This window comes from Cibotium barometz, chromosome 21 (assembly GCF_041138505.1).
Source record: "Cibotium barometz isolate CiBa-2024 chromosome 21, ASM4113850v1, whole genome shotgun sequence".
NCBI classification, from domain to species: domain Eukaryota; kingdom Viridiplantae; phylum Streptophyta; class Polypodiopsida; order Cyatheales; family Cibotiaceae; genus Cibotium; species Cibotium barometz.
This window is the reverse complement of record NC_141066.1, coordinates 9,161,934-9,189,702: the sequence shown is the minus strand read 5'-3', so window position 1 is coordinate 9,189,702 and position 27,769 is coordinate 9,161,934. Positions and strand designations below refer to the sequence as shown.

At 44.6% G+C, this 27,769-nt stretch overlaps 1 protein-coding gene across 2 annotated transcripts in view; it reads left to right on the top strand.

Annotated features, from left to right (window-relative positions):
* Positions 1-27,769, top strand: part of LOC147626809 (ARM repeat superfamily protein) — a 149,613-nt gene that overhangs the window by 73,416 nt on the left and 48,428 nt on the right. For both annotated transcript variants that reach the window (XM_086815355.1, XM_086815356.1), the window contains exon 7: positions 19,659-19,725. In XM_086815355.1, the coding sequence (XP_086671481.1) occupies positions 19,659-19,725 (67 nt within the window). The remainder of the gene's footprint in view (positions 1-19,658; positions 19,726-27,769) is intronic.

Below are 27,769 nucleotides of genomic sequence, written 5' to 3'. Positions count from 1 at the left end.
CACGCTGACCCCTCCATGGCCAGCCAACCATCACCAATTTCTTCTGGACCCAGGAGGAGGAGGACACCCATACAGTGGATCTTGTGGACCCACCTCGAGCTGCCCCTCACCCGAGAGGTCCCTGGACTGGACCTCCGCATTCCAGCATGCTCGACGTCCCCGCCTCCCGGATGTCGGTTACAATCCCTTCATCAGCTCGAGATCCAGGACATGCTCCATCGCCATCGAGCTACCTTTCCATGTGACGTAGCTGAGGGAGACCTCTCGGCCATACTTTTTAGTCCCATGAAAAATAAGCACAAACACATGTATGTATTACTAATATCATCAAATAAGTAACGATATCCAAATAAACATGCAAAGAACATCCAAAAAATATAGAAACAAAAAAAATCAATTAAAAAGAAAACAAAATAGTAAGAGTAGCGATAATCAATCAATTGATCTAGTGATGAGTAGAAAAGTGAACCTTCCGCTTCAAGAGCCATCAATCATGGGCAATGTATGAAGTCGCTACGCAACATGGTACGCTAGTGACACATCTCCACTACATTGACCATAAAGTGCGGATGTCTTCTTCTTTCATGGACCTACACACAAAAGAAAGAATTCTTGATAAAATATTAATTAAAAAATTTATTATAAATCTATTATACCGCCGCAGCGTATCCACATTCAAGTGGCCAAAACGGAGTGCCACAAGTCACCGATCTGAGTGCATGTCAGAGAAGAGAGTGCTGAGAGTTTGTAGATATCGTTCTCCACTCCACCTTCACATACAACCTAGCATGTTTCTTTGTTCCGTAGAACAACAAAATGCTCCTCAAACTCCACCCGGAAGCCAGTCTTGCAAATCTCATGCGCTGACAATAGATGAAAACCAAGTGCTGGGACGTAAAGAACATGAGAGGAATGCTTCCCCCCTTTGCCATCGGGAATGATCTCCATCTTGCCTCACTGTGAATGGGTATAGTGGAATTGTCACCAATGAAAATGCGACATGTCTGCCGTTTAAGATCCTGTAAAAACTCTCGGGAAGGAGTCATGTGCCTGGAAGCACCACTATCGAGAATCCACTCCCGAGTATCCCTGGCAATGAAACCAACTGTCTCCCCACTCAAAGAAGATGAAGCATCTGTGTCCAAAATCTCCAAGTGCACAAAGGCTGGAGTCTTTGCAGCTGAAGCTGAAGAATGAGCACTCTTTGTGGTACTTCGCTTAGGACATTTTCTCCAATAGTGGCCTTTCTCGCCACAATCGTTACAAATCCGCTCAGCCTTCAATTTATCACGGTCTGAATCGGGCTTCTTCTCAGAAGACTTATCCGATGAAGACTTCCCTTTGCCCTTATTGTTGTTGTTGTTGCGCGCTTTCAACCGTTGGCCAGTCAAGGCCTCAGAACCTCCACCACGTGGAGGGTTCGTAAAACGCTCTTCCTGGTCCAAGACCATAGGCACAAGCTCCTCCCATGTGATGGTGTTGAGCCTGCCACTGGTGATCAAAGAGGAGTAGAATGCTAAGTTCTGAGAGGGAAAATGAGACAACAAAGTGATGGCCATCTCCTCTGAAGATGTCTCCTTCCCAACCTGAAGAATCTCCTGTGAAGAACCTGCAACTTGTTGATGTGCTCCCGCATCGTCGAAGACTTATCCGATGAAGACTTCCCTTTGCCCTTATTGTTGTTGTTGTTGCGCGCTTTCAACCGTTGGCCAGTCAAGGCCTTAGAACCTCCACCACGTGGAGGGTTCGTAAAACGCTCTTCCTGGTCCAAGACCATAGGCACAAGCTCCTCCCATGTGATGGTGTTGAGCCTGCCACTGGTGATCAAAGAGGAGTAGAATGCTAAGTTTTGAGAGGGAAAATGAGACAACAAAGTGATGGCCATCTCCTCTGAAGATGTCTCCTTCCCAACCTGAAGAATCTCCTGTGAAGAACCTGCAACTTGTTGATGTGCTCCCGCATCGTCGAAGACTTTGCAAGATTCATCACCCACATGTGCACTTCCAAGGAGATCTGTTTCATGGGTGATACCCTATTATACAGAGAAGCCAAATACTGCCAAATCCCTCTGGCTAGCGTCATATGTTTTATATGATTAATCACCTGTGGTGTGCAATCAAGGAAGATAAAAGAACGCACATGGGCATTGACACGATCCCACAACTGTGTATGAGCCTCCCGTTCTTTCTGAGTAGGGGGTAAAAGCTCCTCCAACTCGCCCATGGAACACCAACCACAATAAAATCAGCCAAGTCATAAGACTCCAAGACAGACTCCATCATTACCTTCTATATGCCGTAGTTGTTTTCCAACTGTCGATCCACCGAGAATGTGGGGAGAGTAGGGATCTTCGTGTGCTTCTCAACCATCTCAAGCAAGTCTGCCATCTCTCAAGGGTTCACAAGGTCTTGTGAAGGGAGGGTGGGTGGGAAAAAAATGAAGAAGAGGCTGTCGAACGGTGATGGCCGCCTTCTATCCGATCTCCAAGTCCTGAATAACCCAAGCAATCTCCAATTAGCACCACAAATCAGCAAAGCCTCAAGCTCCCACTGTCTCCAAGCTTCAAGCCACCGATACCATGTCAGAATGCATAGCGGAAATGAAAAACCACTGCTGTAGAGAGCAAAACGCGAGAGAGAGAGAGAGAGAGAGAGAGAGAGAGAGAGAGAGAGAGAGAGAGAGAGAGAGAGAAGTTGTATAAACTCTGCTCTATACACAAGATCCGATACACATGATACAAAAGGTGTGGGGCAAGGGTGGTATTTATACCACCCCGAGGTGCTAGTCGGCCAGGTCAAATCAGCCCCGACAAGACCTACAGCAGGTCCACGACTGTGAAAAAGGACAGTCGGCCAGCAAATACATGGTCGGCCAGCAAAGGACAGTAGTTGGGCAGTCCTGAGAGAGTCGGCCAGCAACAGATAGTCGCCCACCACATGACAGCCCTCCACGACCCAAAAAAATGGAGAAAATACATGGAAAAATAGGGAAAAATGGAGAAACACCTAAATAGGCGAGCACACCCACAACAATGGCCCTGGTGTGTAATGTACAGACAGGAGATGACTGCTAACAAATGTCGCCTGTGTAACCTCCATAGGACCAAAAGCTTTTGCCTAAAGTAAACCGCCACCTACACTGCCTTCACGTACGTCTTCAAAGCGCCGCCGCCCTACTGTATTTGCGCCACCCTTGTGAGAAGTTCTTTCCTCCTTTTCAAAAATAGAAAGAGATATTCTAAAAGTGCATCTCCCTCTTGAAAATAGAAAGAGATGGTTTCTAAAAGTGCATCTCCCTTTTGAGCATAGAAAGAGATTGAATTAATGAGTGTGCATGAGAAACTTTCTTAATAGTTCTGTGCTCAAAATAGAAAGAGAGTCTAATTCATGGCTCTTCACAAGTAACTTTCCCCCTTCAAGAATGAGTTTGCATAGAAAGAGATGCTATTAACTAAACTTCTAAAATGAGTTTGCATATTCAGTTGAAGGAAAAGTTATTAAGCTGGCGTGGGCAAGCAGATTCGGCGCCAAGTCATCTTTTTTTTTTTTGCTTTAGGGGTTTTTGACCATTCTGATTTTGATTCTGACCTCCATTTTCCTAAAATAATAAGGAAAAGCCCTTAAATCAGATTTTGATCCTAAAAGTTAGTATATCTTTAAAATTTGTTGAAATTTAGGTGATAAGAATACTTGACCTCCTTCCAAATGCAAGTAGCTAGATCAACAACCAGTAACATGCAGACATTTGATGCTTTAAGGATGAATGCCTACATGTTCACGCATTTCCAAAACAGCATTCGATGCAAGTTCATCAAGCAACTTAATGTGCATGTGCCTAAGGTGAATACCATCCGTTCAATACACTTTCTATTCATCTATACTCTCCCCCATAAAGGTAAGAGTGCATAGTCCATCATGCTTTATGAAGCATGTCGAATCACACTTCTCCACTTAGGGATGGGAGCATGTCCATGGCCAATCATACTTCCCCACTCAGGGATCGAAGCATGTCTAATCATACTTCCCCACTTAGGGATGGAAGCATGTCCATTCATGAGTCCCTCCGGAATAAGAACTCATGTCTAATCATGAAGCCTGCTGTGCTAGGTCAGACAACATGTCCAAGTTATATTTATCTTCATGATTCTTGATACAAAATTCCATGTACATGGTTAGGGTTTCTCACAAACATTTGTATTCCACAGTTGAGGACAACTTGGATATAAGAGGGAGGGAATGTAACTATTTGGCCCTCATAGCTCTTTTTCACATGATGGAACTCATGTCCGGACACATGGACAAATTAATGAAAGCATGGAAACAGGATTCATGAAGTTGGCACAAGAAAAAGCACCAGTCTTGGACAAAAAAGCAAGAAAAAGCAAAAAGTCAAAATGAGTTGACCTCGAGCCAAGAGCACCATTGGAAAGAGGAGACTAAGCCGGATCAAAAAGCTAAAAGCCGCTTTTTCAAAAAACAACTCCAAGGCCAAAAAGCAAGGCCTTGAAGCTAGAAAGGCAAAGAGGACACAGAGCCTCCACAAGCGGAGGCGGCGACGGGCGGCTCTGCACAGATGGAGGGGGGCGGCTCTGCACAGGCGGAGGGGGGCGGTGACGGCAGCCGACAGAGCTGGGTGGCGACCGGCGGTGGCACAAGGCGACAGTAGTAAGTAGATGAAGATGTGGGTCTCCTTGCTCTCGACAAGCTTGATGGCAAAGAAGAGGAGCTCAAGGTTCTTTTTATACTTGGGGAGGACCTTGCTTTTTGCCAAAAGCAATACTTTATGCTTTGCTTTTCTCTTTTTTGCTTTAATATTTTAATAATAATAAAATATTGCCCATCTTTTTCCAAAGTTCTTGGTTTATTGTCTTTCTAGCTTCAAGGCCTTGCTTTTTGGCCCTGGAGCTTCTTTTTGAAAAAGCGACTTTTAGCTTTTTGATCCGACTCAGTTTGAGAGCTTTAATGATCCAAGGATGGATATAATGGTGAGTAGCACCTGTATCAAAGTGGATAAGAACGGGCTGATTGGCAACCTTGCCCCAAGCCATAAACAGCTTCCTCTTCTCTATAGGAGTATCATCCAGTTGCACGAGTTCTTCAAAATGAGCATTCACTTGAGGTGATTTTTGCGGTTGATCCTCCTTCTTTGGCTTACTACGGCACTGTCCAGCCACATGTTCCTTTTCTCCATAGTTGAAGCATTCTCCTTCCTTGGTATACTCTGCCAGCTATTGATACGTCAGCTTCCTTCTCGGTTTACCACCATCCTTCGGCTCTACTCTTATTGTTCTGACTTCTTTTGGTCAAACACCTTGGTCTTCTTCTTTTGGGACTCTTCTTTGTAAGACTTCCCAATTGTCCAAGGCATATGCAATCCTTGTGCTTCTATGGCTGTATCTTGAGCTGCTTCCATGGTGTCCGGTTTTGTCATCTTGACCGCCCGTCGAAGTGTTGGATGTAAGCCATGGATAAACTTCCTCATATCCATATTTGAGGGAATTTCATTGAGAGATGTGAATTTGAGAGAGGTTGCAGCAAACTTATTGAATTGCCTTAAGAAAGAAACAGCTTTTTGAGAATCTCTCTTACCATAAAAAGCATCAAACTTGACGCTCTTTTCTCCGAGCTTGAACTCCCACTTCGCAACTACTTGTGAAGTTACTTTGTGAACCACTACTCCTTTTGCCATAACTGCCTTAGGCGAATTAGCCACCATGGACATTTGTGGTTCTTTCGCTTTCTCCTTGTCCTCGTGAGGATTTTCAGGAAAAGATGAGGCAGCTTAGGTACGATGAGACTTCGAGGTTACAGCTTGACTACCTCCTCTGATGATGGTGGGTGAAGTAAATTTCATGGTCTTTGACTTTTCTAAAGAAGAGACTCCTTTCATGTTGAGGTAAGCCTTCGTTGCAACAACACAATCAATCGTAGCAGCCTTCCCAGTAAGAAAGTCTTCAAAAACTTTACCTTCAGCTCTAGCTTTAGCTCCTCTCTCCATCAAAGCTTGAATCTCTGGAAGCTCTTTGTACCTCTGAATCTTCTCATAGTCTGAAAAAGACACCGTCAAAGAATGTCGAGAACCTCCAGATTGTTGATGAATACTCTTCTCTCCTTCTCCTAACATAGTGAATGTAAACTATGGGCTAGCCAAAAATTATGTCACCCTGGGAAAGTTCTCACAAGAAAAGGCTGTCACCATTTGGCCACCCAATTGGTCCACCCGTGCTTTCTCATCATGTATGTACATTGTACTAGTGTCCTTGACAATTGTATATGCCGGGAATTGATGCCACTCATGTGATACTGTGGACTTGGCTTTCCGTTGGGACTTGTGACTCTGTGTACATGCCTGGAAATGCTTGATGGATTGGTGTTCCATTGGGTCTGGTACCTTGTGTACTTGCCTGGAGCACGTCTATTTTGGTATAGTCTCATGAACGGGGATTGTCCATACCAATGCTGCATTGCATACCATCTTTATGTGCTTGCTTGCAATTGAAATTGCATGTTGTTTTCATGCTTGCTTGACCAATGTGTAGTTCGGGGTAAGGGGATGCCCGCCCGCGAACCTTGCGTGTGAAACTGTCTGTTGACATGGTTATGTGGCATGTGACAGGTCGTAAGTATTGGTCATAAACCTAGCCTTAGGAGTTAGCACTAATTTATAAGTGAGTGTGTACACACTTCATTAAGTTTTGGGCGACCAAAACTCACTTATAAATTATGACTAGCTCGGTGTTCACACACACTGATGTCCTGAGGTGGACATAACCCAATGTCCACCGCCCAGACCTTATCCCCTTTGTACAAAGGGAGTAACCAGCCATGTGTCCACTCTAGCTTGCTCCACAAAGCACCTGCCTGCCAACTACACTGGACAACTCACCACCTCTCCTCCTCCTCTCTCTAGAGATTGGCGCCTCCTTCATGAGGGCTGTTGGGCTACATTTTTCTCCTTCCCAACTCCATTTCCAAGCTTGCTAAGGTGTTTCACAAGCTTCTAAGAGTGTTTCTGGATGCTAATCACTCTCCTACACACTCCCAATGACTGAAATTCAGCAAAACAGCTCTCTTTATTGCTGTAACTTCTGGTCTTTTTGCTGAAAACCCTAATTTCAGCCCTCTTTTCTCAAGTTGAACCATAGGGGAAGCTATCCCAAGGTTCCCTTCATCCTCTTGAAGACTTTTGTCTGCGAAGAAATGCGACAAATCGAAGATCTCATCATTCCAAGGACTTCCATCACGAAGACTTCCGCTATCATCGACTCTACTTGCAATTGGTAACCTTTTATGCTTAAATATGGAAGCAAGTAGCAGGAGGGAGGAACCGGATTGCAAGATCACATACCCTGTGTAGTGTTCTCTTGTCCTATGTGCTCTCTTGCAGATTGTTGCTACCATGTGTTGGTGGAACAATAGAGAGCAGATCGTAGGGAACATGGACACTTGAGAGGGTAGTGTGGATTGCAAGTCTACATCGACAACCACTTGTTTGCAATACTGGATTTATATGCATTGGTATGGAAGTCTGGTGAGAAATGCCCATGATACTATGTACTTGATTCTCCCAAGATCAATATACTTTATTTGAGGGAGGGTTCGGCCGTTCCGGCTCATTGTGTGTCTCTTGCCAATTCAGCAAATTACTTCTTCTATTTGAGCAAGTGTCCTTCAAATCTTAGTGTATTCAAGTGTATTGATTAGCATTGTGTTCAACCAAGTTACATTGGTATCAGAGCATACGGTTCTCTTTCACTTCTATCATGAGAGACAATCACCGTGAACACTAGCTATCTCTACACTTAGAACATTGTGGACAGCCATACAATGAATGTTGGAGATGCTAACACAAGAGGCAAGGACAATGAAATGTATGCCTCCAATGCTTTACAGGATGAGCAAACTCATGTGGTGCACAATAGGGAACATGAATTTGTGGGACAACCGTCCCGTGGCAAAGTGAAGATGCAGGAAGAAGAGTCCATAGTCTTGAGGGCTGAACTTACTCGTATGTAGACTCTTCTCCATGCACAACAAGAAGAATTGAATCTCTACCACCGTGAGGATCCATTGGTACATGACCGTTTGAAGGCCAAGAAAGCTGAATCTTATATGGATTATGCAATGGCAATGATTGCTCAAGAGTTGCACATGTAACTGAGGGATGCAGCACATGCATACTTGGCTCGTACCGAGGATGCCTATGCAAAAAAGGCAACCATCCCACATGTCTTGGAATCCCCACAGGAACAAGAGCATATGTCTAAGAGGATGAATCTCCATGCTATGGGAGAGGAACAATCAGTGACTTCACGCCATGCAAGAATACCTTATGTAGCCCATGAAGGATACAATGTTTATGGTAGTGGTCAAAATGTATGTCAAATGCTATTGCCGGCTGAAAATGTGCATGCACAACACATGCAACATGGGCTGCAATTTTCTGTTGGTGCAGGTATTCCGCGTATCTCTCATGCCACTCATGCCTTCGAGTGTGCTCGTGAGGGAGAACCTATGGCTGAAAATGTATCAATGCATGTTGAGGGGCCAGCCATGCCTCATGCTTACAGGGCACATGTATCTATGCCTTATGCATCACCTTTTGGTCCTAAAATGATGCCAGTCACACAGGGGCTGTCCCAATGGACAAACATGGGGGAAAACATGTTGAGATGCAGGCACATGTATCAAAGTCTCGTGACTTCAAAGCTGGAGACAAATCTGTGAAGCTTGACGCATATCATGGGGAATATGATGCATCAAAGGTACTTGCTTTTATTGCCCAGTTTGATATTGCTTTCAGTGAGATGAGGATTTCACTAAGAAATCCATGATCCGGCATGTAAGCATGTTTATGAAAGGCACTGTTGCTGCCCATTGGTGGCTAATTGAGAAGCTCTCACTGAATCCTGTTAGATTATGGGAAGAGTTCAAGGAGAGGTTCTATGCTCAATTCTTGCCTCCCAATGCATTGAATGAGATAACAATGAAGTGGGATTGGGTGAAGCAAAATGAGGGGAAATCAGTGAATGCATATGTACAAAAGTTTTGGAAAGTTCTTTTGGAGGTATCTCCATTTATGCATGTCACCGAGGCAGAAAGGAAGAGAAGGTTTCAATCGGGATTGCAACCCGTGTACAAAGCGGAACTAAAAAGGACCAAGCTTTTGCTTGGTTCAAGGAGTGGCATATGATGGTGGAGAAAGAGTCTAGCTTGCGGCATATGATGGTGAAGACTCTTCGGGCTGATAAAGGAGGTGAATTTTCTTCCAATGCTTTCGTGAGATTTTGTGTGGAACATGGCATCAAGAGGGAGCTGGCCAATACAGGTTCGCCGTCAGAGAATGGAGTAGTTGAACGTAAGAATAGGACTGTGGTGGAGATGGCGAGGACGATGCTGGAGCATCATGATCTTCCTCGTCCACTTTGGGGAGAGGCTGTGGCTATGGCTGTGCATATCCTCAACTGTTCTCCGACGACTTCAGTATCGAACATGACTCCCTTTGAGGCATATTTTGGTAGGAAACTAGATGTCTCCCATTTCCATGTGTTTGGGAGCGATGCATATGGTCACATTCCGAAGAAGCAGAGGGGGAAGCTCGACTCAAAGTCCCAAAAGCTTGTCTTTGTGGGATATAACTCTCTTTCCAAGGGATACAGGTTATATGATCCAGAGAGGAACGAGGTTGTTGTCAGCAGGGATGTAGTCTTTGATGAGCATGTTCCGGTTTCCACCGTGATGAGCCACCACTTCTTGGAGACCCAGAAGATCCTGATGATGATTCCCAGTCTATTGGTCCAGCTGGACAGCCTCAGTCAGTTGAGGAGGTTGAGCCTCAGTTAGTTGAGGAGGTTGAGCCCGCAGCTGGAGATGAGCCCCCGCACAGCAACAAGAGGCTCTGTGTTCTGTTCGAGTACCCAGGTGGTTGGTGGACACCATTCGGGAGTCAGGTGTCACGGAGCTTCCCTCCGAATGGACCACAGAGAACAGACCTCGAAGATCGCACAGAGTTCGTGATAAAAGCCATTCAGCGAAGCTTTTACAGGTAAACTATGCTTCGATGTCTCGTATCATGTGGGACAAAGAGCCCACTTCCGTCAAGGAAGCCCTTGTACAAGATACTTGGAGGAAAGCCATGCAAGCGGAACTGGATGCCATTGAGAAGAATAACACTTGGGAGTTGGTACCGAGGCTGTCGAAATCGTCCGTCATTGGTGTCAAATGGGTGTTTAAGACCAAGTATACATCAGATGGGTCGGTGGACAAATACAAAGCCAGACTTGTGGCTGAGGGTTATGCTCAGCGGCCTGGCATCGACTATGAGGATACCTTTGCACCGACAACGAGGATGACCACGATTCGGACCGTTCTTACCCTTGCTTCTTCTCAACGGTGGCTCGTATATCAGATGGATGTTAAATCTGCGTTTCTTAATGGTGATCTACAGGAGGAGGTGTATGCTGCGCAGCCTCGAGGCTTTGAGGTTCCAGGATCAAAGGGGATGGTTTACAGGTTGCGGAAGGCCTTGTATGGTCTTAAGCAGGCTCCCAGGGCTTGGAATCAGAAGATTGATTCCTTCTTTCTACGGACTGGATTTCAGAGATTGGTTGTAGATCCCAACCTATATCTCTTTTGAGAACGCGGCATGGTCACGTTGATCATCCTTTATGTGGATGACCTCATTCTCACCGACGGTCATATGGTGCACATTACAATGACGAAGGTTGCCTTGTCAAAGGAGTTTGAGATGACCGATTTAGGCTTACTCCACTTCTTCTTAGGATTGGAGATCTGGCAGACCTAGAGGGGGTTTTTTGTCTCTCAGCAGTGGTATGTTCATGAGTTGCTTGAGGCCTTTGGAATGGACAATTGCAAGCCTATCACGTCGCCGATGGACCCGAACACTAAGCTTACACAGTGAATGATCCTTGTGAGCCGGTGGACCTCTTGACGAAGTCTCTACCTAAGGCTATGCTCCGGCAGCAATCCAGCTCACTGGGGTTGGTTCCACATCCACGAGCTGAGAGGGGGTGTTAGCAGTCATCTCCTATTTGTACACTATGTCAAGGTCTCTGTTGTGGGTGTGCCCGCCCAGTTTTGGTGTTTCCCCATTTTTCCTCACTTCCTTGTATTTTTTCCATTTTTTGCTACATGTGGGAGGTTGTCTGCTACCTGTCGGTTGTTCCATTTGCTAACCGATTGATGGTTGCATACCTGACTGCTGTCCAGCCCTGGCCGACTGTCCTTGTGCTGGCCAACTGCACTCTGTGCTGGTTGTGGGCATCTAGGCTGTTGTCAGCTGTTTTAGTGCTGGCCAACCAGCAGCCTGGGGCCATATAAAATGGCCCCAAGCCCCCCACACTTGTCATTGAGCACTCCGGGATTTCTTGGTGTATATATAGAAAAGTTACACTATCTTCTCTGTCTTGCATCTGTGTATTGCTCTCTACAGCCGTTGTCTTCATTTCCGTTGTGCATTCTGACACACTCCCCCTAGCAGAGTCCATCGGGAGCATCTAGCCCAACATCATTCATACCCTCCACGGACAGTGGGGGAAGCTTCAGGATGGTTCTGACCGTATGTGGAAGCGTCGGAAAGCCTTCCTAGGGCTCTAGCAACCTGGTCCTTTTCTCACAGATAGTGACGATGAGTCCACTTGGCAACTCTTGTGTGTGTTACTGCCTGATAAAGGTTCTTGTTTAGGCCCCTCCATAAAAGCTTTTTGTACTCAACTAAGAGACTAAAAACATGTTACTTGATCAAAAAATAAAATAAAATCCGGGAACAAGATCCTTCTATTAGTTTACAAAAAATAGCCTCAAAGGCTAGACACAAACTCGCCTTCATGTACGGAGGGAGGATCAATAGCAAAATAAGGGGGAAGCATGCACTTCTCCTCCGGTTGGCCGCTCTATGAGGAGAAGGCTATCTCATACAAGGGGTGGGGGAGGGAATAACCACAAATGTGGTCTGTAGTGATATTTTTGATACAAATAATGTCGACACAAGCTTGTTAGACAACTTCAAGAGCCTTGAGGTTTCAGTTGTCATTTTTTGCCACCTGATTTTCTTATGTAAATCATTGGCATTATTAGCGAGATAGAGATTTATCATCATAGTGTTCATGTGGATAATGACTATTTAAGAGAAGCTATAGTTTGCAAATGGGCTTCGTTATAATGAAGGCAATTGAAATGTGACAATGGAGGATGGAGGTAGACTATGGGCTGTGAAAGCAGCTCAGCGTGGTTTGTAGCTATGGGATGACAATTTGCTCTACAAATGTCTACGAAAGCCTCAAAGATCTATCTTCAAGTATATCTTATCAATTGCATGATCACTAATGGGCCTAAGATGAGATTTAACGTTGGTTAGTCACAAAGCATGTAAAAGATGGGATGAGGGACCTGCAAGTTAAGAGGATGGTGGAAGGGGTGATAGTATTTGAAAGACTTCCCACCAATAAACTGATGGACAACCTTACCCATTCCCATGAAAGTTTTAACTCTCAAAGGATGCCGGTGCATTGGTCAGACCATATGGCATCACTCCAAACTCAAAATGACCATTTTGTTATGGCCTCAATTTTTAAAGGTCATAACATGGCCAGCATAATAATTGAGAGTATAGGCTTATACATGCGGGCAGCCCGAGATACGACAATTAGCATTCATGGTACCAAGATGGAGCATGTGCATAGAGAGATTAGGGTTTGTTGGAAGGCTATGGTGGATGTGGGGATAGCCATGGTGAGTGTGTGTGGAGAGAGAAAGAAACAAAGAAAGAAAGCTATATTAACATCTTCAAAAGACCCAAAGGGTCTATGAGACTAAAATGAGGTATACATAATGTCCACGAAATCTTGTCATGGACGAAAAATGAAAAAGCAACAGGGAAGTAGACCTGAAAACTGAAAGCTAAGATCTCAGACTCTGAGACAATTATGAAGATGATGGTTGGATTTGTGGTGACAAAGTGGAGAGTGAGCTATGGACAAGATGGTGTTTAGCTCTTGAAACAGAAGTTCCCCCCATGTTTGTGAAAAAGAAGCGATCCATAGCAAGTTTGAAGCAAAGTTTGTTGGTATAAAAGTGGACTTGAAGCAACCTTCTACTTATGAAGAGGCGGTGAGGATTACGGAAGAGAAAGAATGGAAGCTGAAGAAAATGGCGGATTATGGGATGATCAAGGAAGACGAAGTGGTCAAGAATGGTTGTCTTGATGTGAATATGGTCCAGGTTGATTTTGCGCAGCAAACACCTACTATGTACCAGCAAATTGGCAGGGGAATGTATCAGGTAAATCCTAAGGCAGTCGCCAAGGATTTTGGACAGTTTAATGAGAGCACAGTGAAGTCTATAGCGGTGGATGTTATGCCAGCTTATGGTTATGAGAATTACCAGATTTCTAATAATGTTTCCGGTAGTCAGGGTGTGTTAAGTGATGTTATTTATGCTTCTAAAGTTCAAGCAGAGAAAGTTCTTGCAGAGAATAAGATTTTGCCAATCATAGGCAGGGATTTAGATGTCGACAGATGCTTCTCTTGGCTTAAAGAGCCAGTTCAGGAACCTAAGGGGAGGAGGGGAGAGACAGAAGATGGTCTACAAGAAGAGGATGGAGTGGAAGAGCAAGTAGACGAAGAGATTGAAGGAGATGGACTGCAAATGGAGGATCTAGTAGGATTTGACGTACCATAAGTGATGGGATATGAGAATGAGGCCGCTTGATGGCAGGCCAGGATCTTTTGAATCTGGGGCAAATGAACTCGGGTTCCGACAGGACGAGAGCATCTAGCTCTTTGGAGTGTGCGTGCCCGATCGGATGGGACTCCCATGGGCCTGCTGCAAGGGGGCACCATGGTATTGGCTTCCGTATCCATTGTGGTGGGCTCTCGTGCCTCCCTATCCATTCCTCTTAGAGAGAGAGAGAGAGAAAGATCTCAGACTCTGAGACAATTATAGGGTACCATAAGTGATGGGATATGAGAATGAGGCCGCTTGATGGCAGGCCAGGATCTTTTGAATCTGGGGCAAATGAACTTGGGTTCCGACAGGACGAGGGCGTCTAGCTCTTTGGAGTGTGCGTGCCCGATCGGATGGGACTCCCATGGGCCTGCTGCAAGGGGGCACCGTGGTATCGTATCCATTGTGGTGGGCTCTCGTCCGGGACTAGTTGGTGGATGGCTTGCCAGGTGTTGGCAGCAGGCAGGGACGCTTTAGTTCTTGCATTCGTGGTAAGTAGCACATGGAATCTGTTCCGAAGTAGGCTTCTAGGCGGGCTTCGAAACCTTTGGAGTTGGTACACACTGACTTATGTGGACCTATGCAGACCCGATCTTTGGGAGGTTCTTTGTACTTTATGCTGCTTGTTGATGATTGTAGCAGATTCACATGGGTTTATTTCCTTTCCCAGAAGGATCAAGCTGGTTGTGTGGCATGTGAACAGGTGGTAAGTATTACCCAATCTAGGTTCAAATAGCCCTTAGGACTTAGCCAATATTTATAAGTGAGTGCGTTCCCACTTCATTAAAGTTTGGGCGCCCAAAAGTCACTTATAAATTATGACCGCTTCCAAGTTCACACTCACTGAAGTCCCGAGGCGGACAAGACTCAATGTCCAGGACATGATCCTCCCTTTTTACTCATAAATGGGCATCTCCCCATGTCCCCTCACCTGATTGGACCCCAATTCACTTACTTATTAAGAGAACATTCGTGTTTTCTCTTCATGAGGAATTTTGGAGGCTGAAAACTCTGTTTTTCCACCATTTCTCTCCATTTCCAAGCTCTCCATAGCCATACCCAACTTGCTAGGGTGTTTTCCAAGCTTCCAAGAGTGTTTCCAAGTGCTAATCACTCTCCTACTCACTCCCAATGACTGAAATTCAGCAAAATAGCTCTCATTTTTGCTGTAATTTCTGGTCTTTTTATTGAAAACCCTAATTTCAGCCTTCCTTTCTCAAGTTGAACCATAGGGGAAGCTTTCCCAGGGTTCCCTTCATCCTCTTGAAGACTTTTGTCGCGAAGGATTGCGGCAAAATCGAAGATATCAACACTTCTAAAGCTTCCAACTCGAAGGCTTCCGCTTGCAACAACTTCTATGAAGACTGGTAAGCTAATTGGACAATGTGTTGTCATTACTTATTCAGTAGAAGGGCAGGACTCCTTGTTTAGCCCCCCTGTGTAGTATTTCTCTTGTCCTATATGCTCTTGAAGATGTTGCTACCTTGCTTGGTAGAACATAGAGCCAATGGTAGAGAATATGGGCACTGAAGTCGGGCCGGGCATCAAGGCAGCTCCTTGGTGATCTACATTGACATACCATTGTTTTCTAAATGCTGAATTTCATATGCATTGGCATGGAGGATTTGGCAATGGATGCCCGTGAAGCTATGTATTGAATTTCTCCAATAGTACTACAATTTACTCAAGGGAGGGGTCGGCCGTTCCGGCTCATTGTGTGTCTCTTGTCAATTCAGCAATTTACTTCTTGTATTTGAGCAAGTGTCCTTCAAATCTTAGTGTATTTAAGTGTATTGATTAGCATTGTGTTCAACCAAGTCACAGTGTTCGAGTACCAAGGTGGTTGTTAGACACTCTTCAGGAGTCGGGTGTTACGGAGCTTCCCTCCGAGTGGACCACAGAGGACGGACCTCGAAGATCGCATAGAGTTCGTGAAAAAAGCCATTCAACGGAGCTCTTACAGGTAAACTTTGCTTTGATGTCTTGTATGATACGGGGCAAAGAGCCCACTTCCGTGAAGGAAGCTCTTTCTCAGGATACTTGCAGGAAAGCCATGCAAGTGGAGCTGGTGCCATAGAGAAGAATAGAACTTGGGAGTTGGTTCCGAGGCCGTCAAAACGGTCAGTCATTGGTGTCAAGTGGGTCTTTACGCCCAAGTATACGTTTGATGGGTCGGTGGACAAGCACAGAGCCAGACTTGTGGCTAAGGGTTATGCTTAGCGGCGTGGCATTGACTATGAGGATACCTTTGAACCGACATCAGGATGACCACAATTCGGACTGTTCTTGCCCTTGCCTCTTCTCAGCGGTGGCACGTATATCAGATGGATGTAAAATCCGCGCTCCTTAATGGTGACTTGCAGGAGGAGGTGTATGTTGAGAAGCCTCCAGGCTTTGAGGTTCCAGGGTCAAAGGGGATGGTTTACAGCTTGCGGAAGGCCTTAAGCAGGCTCCCAAGGCTTGGAATTAGAAGATCGATTCCTTCTTTCTACCGATTGGATTTTAGAGACCAGTTGCAGATCCTAACTTGTATCTCTTTCGGGAATGCGGTTTGGTCACGTTGATTATGCTTTATGTGGATGATCTCATTCTGATTGGCGGTCATGTGGAGCACATAGCAGTGACAAAGGTTGCCTTGTCAAAGGAGTTTGAGATGACCAACTTAGGCTTACTCCACTTCTTCTTGGGATTGGAGATTTGGCAGACCCAGAGGGGGTTCTTTGTCTCTGAGAGCGGTATGTTCATGAGTTGCTTAAGGCCTTTGGGATGGAGAACTGCAAGCCTATCACTTCACCGATGGACCCGAACACTAAGAATACAGTGAATGATCCTTGTGAGCCGGTTGATGCCTCTCTGTATCCGAACCTTGTTGGTTCATTGATTTGGTTGCTGAACACCAGATTGGACTTGACCTTTCCTGTGGGGCTGTTACGCTTATTCATGGAGACGCCTTTGAAGTCTCATTGGGGCGTAAGATTGCCGATCTTGCGGTATCTGTAGGGTACGAAGGATCTTGGACTCTTCTATGACACTAGAGGGGGAACGATGGATGGAGTCCGACTCCAAGGCTGGAGTGACTTAGATTGGGAAGGAGATCCAGACACGAGGAGATCTACATCAGGCTACAGTTTTTCCCTCGGCTCAGGAGCGGTTTCATGGAGCAGCAAGAGGCAGCCAACTATTGCCTTGTCGTCGACAGAGGCAGAGTAGCGGGCTGCTTGTGGTGTTGCTTGCGAGGTTGTGTGGCTGTGGAGGTTGCTTGGCGAGATTGGGTTTCCACAGACGGAGGCCACGGTCATCCAGTGCGAGAACTAGAGCTGTGCTCAGAACCGGTCTTCCATGCCCGGACGAAGCACATAGATATACAATATCACTTTGTTCGTGAGAAGATTTTGGCTGGTGACATCTTGCTTGTTTATTGTTCGATGGAGGACAATGCAGCGGACCTCTTCACGAAGTCTCTACCTCAGGCAGCACTCCAGCTCACTGGGGTTGGTTCCACACCCAGGAGCTGAGAGGGGGTGTTAGCAGTCATCTCCTGTCTGTACATTGCACACCAGGGCCATTGTTGTGGGTGTGCCTGTCACCATTTGGTCCATCTCCATGTCTGGACATTGTTGATATTAGTTAAGTGATCTAAAAATGTGTATTTTGTCTTCCGATTTGTAGGCCTTCTTAGGGAGTGGTTACAGTGCCCACCCATTTAGGTGTTTCTCCATTTTCCCTATTTTTCCAAGTATTTTTTCTCGTTTTTTATTTGGGTTGTGGGGGGCTGTCATGTGCTGGCCGACTCTATTTGTTGCTGGCCAACTCTCTTAGGACTGCGCGATTGCTGTCCTTTGTTGGCCGACTCTCCTTTTTCGCAGTCGTGGACATGTTGTAGGTCCTGTCGGCTGATTCGACTTGGCCGACCAGCACCTGGGGGTGGTATAAATACCACCCTTGCCCCCACGCCTTTTGTATCATGTGTATCGGATCTTGTGTGTAGAGCAGAGTCTATACAGCTTCTCTCTCTCTCTCTCTCTCTCTCTCTCTCTCTCTCTCTCTCTTCTGCGTTTTGCTCTCTAGAGCTGTTGTTTTTCATTTCTGATGTGCATTCTGATAGCATTGCAGGGGTGGCGTAGGAGGTATTGGCAAGTGGCCCAAATAGGCATACAAGGCGGCGCACAATGGATTTGAGGTGCTGCAGGAGCGGTGCAGCCAGGTGTACAGGGCGGAGTACGGTGGAGTAGGGCAGGGAGGAAGATCCGGTGGAGCGGCGGCGCACGGGTGGTGATCCGGCGGTGGAGTTGATGAAGTTGTTGATAGAGGTCTTCAGAAGCTTGATCTCTCCACAAGGTTGCTCTCCACGAGTTCTTATGTCTCTTCACGAGGATATAAGCTTCTTTTATACATGAAGGGGGGTCCCCGCTTTTAGCCATGCTTTGCTTTTGCTTTGTCTTTTGCTTGGCTTTTGTCTTTTCCCTTTTAAATATTTTAAAAATAGTCAATTATAGCCAAAGTTCTTGATTTTTGCTTTTGTAGTTTTAAGGCCTTGCTTTTTGGCCGTGGAGTTGCGTTTTTGGAAAAGCGGCTTTTAGCTTTTCGATCCAGCTCATTGTCCTCTTTCCAATGGTGCTCTCAACTCGCGGTCAGCAAAGTTTAACTTTTTACTTTTTTCCTGCTTTCTGACCAAGATTGCCATGTGTTCATGAACCTGTCCTTGTGTCTGGGCATGAGTTTTATCATGTGAAAAGAGCTAGGAGGGCCAAAATAATTACAGATGCGCGGCTCCAAAAACTGGTGGGAGGAGAGGTTGACGATGATGAAGATGATCTCCTTGCTCTCCACACGCTTCGTGCTCAACAAGAGGGGCTCAAGGTTCTTTTATACTTGGGGAGGGCCTTGCTTTTTGCCAATAGCAATACTGTTAACTTTGCTTTCTGTTTTTGGTTTAGCATTTTAATAACAATAAAATATTGCCTATGTTTTGCCAAAGCTCTTGAATTTTTACTTTTCTAGCTTCAGGGCCTTTCTTTTTGGCCCTAGAGCTGCTTTTTGGAAAAGTGGTTTTTAGCTTTTTGGTCCGGCTTGGTTTCCTCTTGCCAATGGTGCCCTTGCTTGGGGTCAACTCAGTTTGACTTTTTTGCTTTTCCTTACTTTTTGACCAAAACTGGTGCTTTTCCTTGTGCCAACATAAAAGTCCATGTTCCCATGCTTTCATCAACCTGTCCAATGTTCGGGCATGTGTGAAAAGAGCTAGGAGGGCCAAATAGTTTCACGATGGCCAACAGGTAGGAAAGGATTTGCTGAAGTAGCAGCAGGAAAAGAAATAGCCAGTAGGAAAGTCGACGCCCGAGCAGGTATAGTTGACGGCCAGCAAGGCGAGGATCCTGTGTAAGAACAAGCAATAGCCCTTTGCAAGAACATGCAATTTCCATCTCACTCCATGCCCACTAGAGCGGGAACAGTTGACGGCCCTTTCTCCAGCAAAAATTGGCAATTACCCTTACGCCACAAACACAGACAATTGGGCGAGCAGACTCGCACACGTGCACCATGAACACCTCTCTCTCTCTCTCTCACACACACACACACTTTTTTTTATTTGTGAAACGAAGGTCTCTCTCTCTCTCTCACACACACACACACTCACATACACACACACACACAGACACGTGCACACACTCACACATTTCAGTGCGTCAGGGGCTGCCATAATCTATTTTGCAATTATATTGACAACAGAAGGGTAAAGATTAGATAAAGGTAATATGTAGGTTCCATGTGTCGATGTAACAAGCCCTTATGTGCACAAAAACAAAATAGAGTAGACCTTTCATATTTGTCTTTTTGTTGTTTTGTTTTTCTGATCATTAATGAGCAGTTAGGGAGTTATGCCATCTGCTTTTGTAATAAAGTTCAATGTAATTACAGGGATGCAAATGTTGCGAGTGCTGCAGCAGAAGCTGCTCAAAATCTTGCAAAGACATCTGTTGGAATTGTAAGCCCAATCCAGAATACAATCTGAGATTTGTAGATCCTTGTTGATGCAGCACTTTTGAAATGAATGCCATGTTGAAATGTAAAGAAATCTCTTGCACAATATTGGGTCTGATGCTTCACATTTTGAAATCGCTGGTCTTGATAAGCGATGGTGATGCTATATAATTTATGAGTTCCAAGAAATAAAACCTCTCCCTCTTTTCTACAAAGAAAGCTTTGCATATTTCTTTGTTTTACTTTTATCAAGATAGCTTTATATATATATATTTTTTGTGTTGTTTGTTCTTATATTTCTTGAGAGGCCAACCTGGCATGACTGGATGACTACCAGGTTTGTGAAGCCCACTTAAGTAGCCTTTTTTCCATGTCGAGCATGATGGTCATTGCACCAACCTTTACATCTAATATTGCTTGAGAATCCAACCGGGCATGACTGGATGGCTACAGGATTTGGTCTTATATTGCTTGAGAAACCAACCTGGCATGACTGGACGACTACCAGGTTTGTGAAACCCACTTAAGCAGCCTTTTATCCATGTCGAGCATGAGGTGATTGCGCCAACCTTCACATCTCCATACAGCTTGTGTTCCCATGAGGGCTATGCCAAATGGAAGTGTACGTGCGTCAAGCCTGTTTGGATGGATGGCCTTTGCATGTGGGCAGGCTGTCAGTGGCTTGGTAACCTCCCATCCGTTTTGCATTGTGATTTCACCTTGCTTACGAGCTGCTCGTCGGTATTGGATGAGGGACCCTTTGACCTAATCCAAGAGGCACACCTGCTAGTGTAGTTGCTGGCATTTCATGGAGGTTGAGTGGACAAGATGACCAACAATATGTCATACTGATTGGACATTAGGGCATTATATCCAATAATTCACAAGGATTTAGCATGGATCTATAGGAAATTGTGAAGATCCTCCATGGGATTGTTTACCGAGTGTCTTTCTTTGCTGGGGAACAAGGATGGTCTGTACTAGATATCTCACGTGATAATTCATGAATAATCATGCCTCTATTGCGTGGGAGGACCTTGTGTGAGCCTAGTGGCTAGCTGGATCTCCACTCATATGTGGCTGTCAATACGCAAGCATTCACACTTGTCTTTAAAGGTCGTGAGCAGGTGAGGGGGGTGGGTCCCAAAGGTCTTTTATCTTGGCACTTTATGAGAATTCAGGAAAATGCCATAGAATGAGTTGAGCCCATTTTTCATTGGAGTAATAGTACTGCAATGTGACCCGCCAAGACACTTGCAAACATAGGATTTTTACACACAAACATGTTTTGCACAAGTTTCTCTAGAAATACAAATAGAGAGTAAAAGAGACGGCTGAGGGTTTGATTTTTTCCCCTCTGGAAAAGAGACTTCTATTATGAAAGATTTGTTTTCAAAAAAGGGGGTGATTTCAGATCAAGCAGGGGGGAAATCTCAACCAATTCGGTGCGTTGTGCTGCCAGCAAGATCCCATATTAGAGGTAGTGAAAAAGATGCCATGATCCCACTCCCTCATGAATTGGCCATGCTTTCTCACTGCAGCCCTTGAAGATCCTTGAATCCTGGCCCAAGTGACCATGAGTGTGTCGATAAAATCACACCAAATTCTGCAAATGCACTGCGGATCATAAGCCAAAGTGGCCTTCATGGCCTCAGTGCATCTAGCCTTCCAAATGTGCTAGGCTGTGTTGCTCGGAATGATCTCCTATGCAGTGTCCAATCTTTGTGCTGGTGATATGTAGCTTGACTCTGGCAAGTCTTGAAGACTGCACCGCTGACCTACTCCTTGGGTAATCCTTATGACCATATCTCTATCGTTCCCTTCAAACCTAAGTTGAGGGGCTGACTGTGTCAACAACGAAGCAATAGCACCAAAATAAATGTAGGCATTCCTCCTCATCCTTCCAAAAAGGTGTGCTATTGCAATCCAAATCCTTTGTGGCTCCGTGCACTCCCATAAGTGATGGTAGACTGTCTCTGAAGCTCGTGCACATCTCGGACATGCTGGGCTAGCACCGACGACCGATATCCATTGGTTGATGGCAAGACCACCGTGAAGAGAAAGCCAAATATAAAATAGGAAATCTTTGTTTCCCTGTACGAGTGTCACAACCTCTGCCAAAAAGCTCTTTGAATGTCAAGGGTGATCCCATAAGCTTCCAATGAGGTCCAGGCATAGGGACTCTTTGGATGTGTCCCATAACTAGGTGTCTAGTGTTCCGCACGGTGTAACTAAAGAAGGGCATGCTTTTCAGGGGGTTAAAAGCATCCCTCCACTCCCACTCACTGGTCCCAGTGTAGGTATCTGATAGGACATCCATCATATAACCATAGGCTCTAAGAATCTGTTATCTTCCCTTGAGGGGGATCTATATAGAAGTGCTTTCTTGCCCTGCCCACCACTCTCACTGGCTATCTGCTCAATTCCAGAAGAATTTCCATCGGAGTCGGGCCAAAAATAGCAACTCTCCTAAATTTTAGGAGTGTGGTCCTTTGTATTCTAGGATAATCCCGCATTCGCAAAGCTTGTACTTTCCAAATATTTAGACATCCTGGAGTCCACCAGACCCCTTTCATACTGGAAAATGTCCAGGCTGGTGACATCCTCCCCAGTTTCTTAAAAGTTGTCCGGAACTTTAAGCTTCAAGTCATATATTCAAGATATAATCATGTCCCATCAAGTGGGCGAGACGAGATAGTCTCAAAAATCCAATATAAGTGAAGAATCCATGTTCCAAAGAAATGGGTGAGAGAAAACAGTCCCATAAGTCTAGATATCATAATCCATGTCCCAAGTAAATGGGCAAGACAAAATAAGTCTCCTGCCAACAAGACATCAGTCCACATGACCCTTGGCATAGACATAAGTCCTGTGCCAACCAGGCGTCATGTCCACTTTACCACTTGCACTCCGTGTTGGTACTCTGATCACACACCTTGGATGAGAGGTGGGCTCAAGTAACAAGATAAAACAATCACTCACAGGCATAGATAGCCTGGTGTTCCATAAGCTTTTCTGCTACACAGTTTGTAGGCATTTCGGCCACTAATAGTTTGTAGGTATTTTTGCCACCAACTGTCATTACCCTCTCAGGTGCCCATGTTCCCTTCCATCTGCTCTCTATTGTTCCACCGAGATATGGTAGAAACAATCTTTAAGAGAGCACGTAGGACAAGAGAACACTACACACGGTATGTTGTGCTCGACACTACCCTCTGAAGTGTCGATGTTCCCTTCCATCTGTGCTCTATTGTTCCACCCACACATGGTAGAAACAATCTTCAAGAGAGCACGTAGGACAAGAGAACACTACACAGGGTATGTGAACCATGAGTTTCATAAGTCCAATGCATCCCAGATAAAGGGAGCCAAAAAGAATAATCCATAAACCTGAGGAAAGATCCAAATCCCTAGAAAAGAAGTCCAGGAATCCATAGACCTGTATACCATAGCTCTTACCACATACTTCGTGCTAACCACACACCTTGGAGTAGAGGTGGACTTTATCCATAAAAGCATCATATCCATGAGATATCCAAATATTTCTTCTATATAAACTCGGACAGATTCGTCCATAGAAATTGCTTGTGAAGCCTAAACTCTATATAAATCTCGTCCAAGAAAGAAATCTCCATAGATATAATCCATCCCAATAAAGGGAGCCATAAACAATGTTTCCCTGAAACCATCTCAAGGCAAACAACACCACCTTTCTCCTTGCATGGCTATACAAGGGTTAATGAACATCAAAAACACTTCATAGCAAAAGCACTAACTTTGCAAACTCAAAGTATACTTAGCTTTTCTTTGCCAGGTTGGTCATGAAGCCAAAAGAAATATCTCGCCACCATATCCTTAAGATATCCTGAGATATATCTCCATATAGTTTGCTTGTAAGCTTCATAATATAATCCACAATATCCATATGGAAAGAGTGCTAAACGTGTGCACATAAAGCCAACTCCATACTTCCAAGATAAATTTTGTGAATTCATAAATCCTTATATCAACAAGCTGTCTATTGCTCATGCTCTTGCTTTATAAGCTATGAAGCGGCGCCGGTACGGTGGCTGGTACAACATGTACAACAAGTACAAATGCTGGTACAACATGTACAATGACTAGTACAGCAAGTACAGTGGTTGATACAGCAAGTACAGAAGCTCGTACGATCAATACAATGGGTGGTACAGTCGGTTCAATGGCTAGTACAGCAGGTACAAGGGCTAGTACAACAAGTACAAATCTTGGAAATCATAATAAATGATTAAATACCCTTGCCTTCAGTATTTCTTAGCGATGGAAACCTCCAAAACAGTCCCCAACAACCGGTATTCTTCATGGGCAGCCTTCAAGAGAGAGAGAGAGAGAGTAGCCATCATGAGGGCAGCCTGTAACGGTGGTAGAGCCTAGTGTGTAGCGAGAGAGCCTCCATTAATGAAGAGAGGGGGCTCCAATTTATAGATTTGGGTCTCCCATGAGCTAAAATGGCAAGAGAAGGCTACAATGACAAGTGGAGAGCCACACAATAACTGAAGTGACAAGTGTGAGGCCACTTGTCTCACTTTGATCCACTTTCTAACAAGTGTCAGGCCACTTGTCTTACTTTGGTCCACTTTCTTGCCACATGTCCCAATCTAAGAGATGGGTCCTTCCATAAACTTTATCTGTAAAAATATCCCAACTGGTAGACATTCTGTCATAGGCACTTTGCTAACTCTTGGTATTTGCCCAATTCCAGATGTAATGACGCAAACAGAATTTCCATCGGAGTCGGGCCAAAAATAGTAACTCTTCTAAATTTTAGGAGTGTGGTCCTTTGTATTCTAGGATAATCCCCCATTCGCAAAGCTTGTACTTTGAAAATATTTAGACATCCTGGAGTCCACCAGACCCCTTTCATACTGGAAAATGTCTAGGCTGGTGACATCGTCTAGGAGAAAATTAGACAATCTGACTTTTCTCTTGGACAAGGATCTCTTAGTTATGACCTCTTATCAGATCTTAGGGAGAAGACGGCAAAAATCACATTTGGACAGCTTTTGGCACTCTCTCCAAAGCTCAGAAAGAAATGGGGTAAGCTGGCTAGCGCAAGGGAATCTAAGTAAAAGAAGAAGAGGGATAATGGAACTCTTATGGCTCAAAAGGTGGATATTGATGTAGGAGATGATGTGCCTTTGATTGATGTCATCATTGAGGGGCAAACAATTTCTAATGCATACATTGATGGAGGTACGCCAATCAATGTCATGAGTGAAAACAATGAAAGATGCCGATTTAAAGTTGTCTTCTACTAACTCTCTCTATCGTATCAAACTTGCTGATAATACTAGGGTGAGAAGCTTAGGAATTGTCAGGAATTTGGGAGTGGATGTATGTGGTATTTTTGTGCCTACAACTTTCCAGGTCATTCCTACAAAGCCTGATGCTAGGGCTTATTCATTGATATTGGGTAGACCGGCTTCGCCTACTGAAGGCAATTCAAAAGTGGGAGACATGTGATCTTATTCTACAAGGTGAGAATAAGAAGGTCCACTACAACATCAAGAGTCGTTGCAAGAAAGTGGTAAGAGGTGAACCTTCAACTTCCGAAAGTTCAGAGTCAGAGTCATCCGATGAAGACGAGACAAGTGGTAGCTCCGAGGATTCCATCTCAGAAGGGGAGGTGGAGGGAGTTGTATTTGGTCTTTTTCTGGGAAGGGATCGAGGGGATGCTAAAGACAATGGAGCCTTGGAAGAGGAACCTTCTTTAACCATATTCAAGAAAGGAGATGTGGACCTCACTAGTCTTCACCAACAGAATGAACTTCTTGATGAGTCCATAGCAGGTACTGAAAGGGAGAATTACTTAAAAATGTTGGATGGATTTCCTAACTTTTTTGCAAACAGCTACTCACAAGTACGCCAAGTTATCCTAGTAGAGTACAAGATTGATCTCAAGTCCCAAAGTAAGCCATTGGTACAGCCGCTAAGGCGTTTGGGAGTAGTGCAAGCGGAGGTGCTTAAGAATGAGGTAACTAATTTGCTTGAAGTTGGATTTATTTTTCCAGTAGAGAATTCAGAGTGGATTTCCCCAGTTGTAGTCACTCCCAAAAAGGGTGAAAAATGGCGTGTGTGTGGAGTTGTATTCAGTGTGTGATGGATACTCTAGATACTTTTAAATCCATATTTGTGAAGAAGATCAAAGGAAAACCTCATTTATTACCCCTTGGGAGTGTATGCCTATAGGGTGATGCCATTTGGCTTGACCAATGCACAAACAACTTTTCAACGCTTCATGAGTCAGGTATTTGCATCTTACTTGGGAAAGTTTATAAGGGTCTTTTTGGATGATTTTTGCATTTATTCAAGCCGCATGGATCACTTGGAAAAGTTGAGGTTTGCCTTGCAAAGTATTGATGATGCAAAAGGGTGTCTTAATCCTGGAAAATGCGGCTTGGCACGAAGGAAGGTGGTTCTCTTGGGACATGTTATCTCAGAAGAAGGCATAGAGATGGATTTTGAGAAGGTGCAGGCAACTGTGGCCCTCCCACCACCTACCAATGTAAGGGAGGTAAGGAGGATTTTGCGTAAAACAAAGTATTACCAACGCTTTGTTGACATGTTCTCTGAGAAGATGTATCCTATAAATCTGTTGACAAAGAATGTTTCTTTCCAATGGGGACCCGATCAAATTCAATCTTTTGGTTTGCTCAAGGAATGCATGAGTGAAAGTCCAATTGTGCAGCCTCCTAGGTGGGGAGGATTTTTATGTGAACCCAAGTGTCTCATCACATTCAGTGGTGGGTGCTATACTCTTGCAAAAGAGACAGCAAGGGCGTATGCAACTAGTGTATTATGCAAGCCAACAACTCACTGATGCCGAGGAGAGGTATGGTGAAATGGAGATAGGTGGTTTGTCTCTTGTTTTTGTAGTAAAGAAGTTTAGGTCATACTTGTTACCTCACCCTTTTTTCTTCCTCACATCTCAACCTTCTTTACAATTCTTGGTCCGCGAACCCAATCCTGCAGGAGAGAAGTTTGCAAAGTGGATTTGTGAGCTTCAAGAATTCTCTTTCACTTTTATTACAGAAAACACCACTAGGGCCTCTCTTGCAGATTTGCTTACAAGGAAGGAAGAGGAAGAAGGAAGAGGAACAAAGAAAGAAGTATATGAAGATTTGGAGACACCACCAACTGCTTTCACTATGCATTTTGGTGGAGCCTTTAGCCCTTCCAGGCAATGTGGGACTGGGGGAATAGTTTTATTTGATCCAAAAGGAAAAGAGGTATGAGCAAAGGGTAGGGAATTTCCAAAGGCTATATCAAATAATGTGGCTGAGTACAATGCATTAATTTGGGGATTAGAAGATTGCATAAAAGATGGAATTAAAGAGGTAGAGGTTAAAGGGGATTCGCAATTGGTCATTCGACAAATGAAAGGAGAATATAAGGCAAGGAGTCCTAATCTCGAAGAATTGTATAAAAAGGCAATGGAGTTAAAAAAAGCTTTTGAGTTTTGTAAATTTGTGCATGTTAACAGGAAGGATAATCAAAAGGCTGATAAATTGGCTACTAAAACTTTGGCTTCTTTCAAAGTAGCTATTCTTGCATTAATGATATAGGTTGGTCTGATCTCCAAGATGTTCACCACTATTTAGATACATGATACTTTCCTCATGGATTGAATCCTCAACAGAAGCAAAGGCCAGGAGGTTCCCGGACGTGCCAATGAGTCCGATTTGGCCAGGAGGTTCCCGGACGTGCCAATGAGTACCGACTAAAGATATTTTACCCTCGAGCACCATGGCCAGCAGACCCCCAAGACAAGCATGGAGGATCTGCTGGGAGGGGGGGAGGGGGCGAAGATGTGACATGTAAAATTGATATCTTTCATTTTTAATTCTGTACATATTTTGATGGTTTCTCAATGGTAATAAGGTGGAAGCTTGTCTAAGAAGATAGCAGCGCCCACAATGGAATAACGGCGTGGTGATGCGGCGGCTTGGCGGCTATCCTGATAACAGCATTCTATCTTCAAATATAATGGTTTTACTTGATTTAGGGTG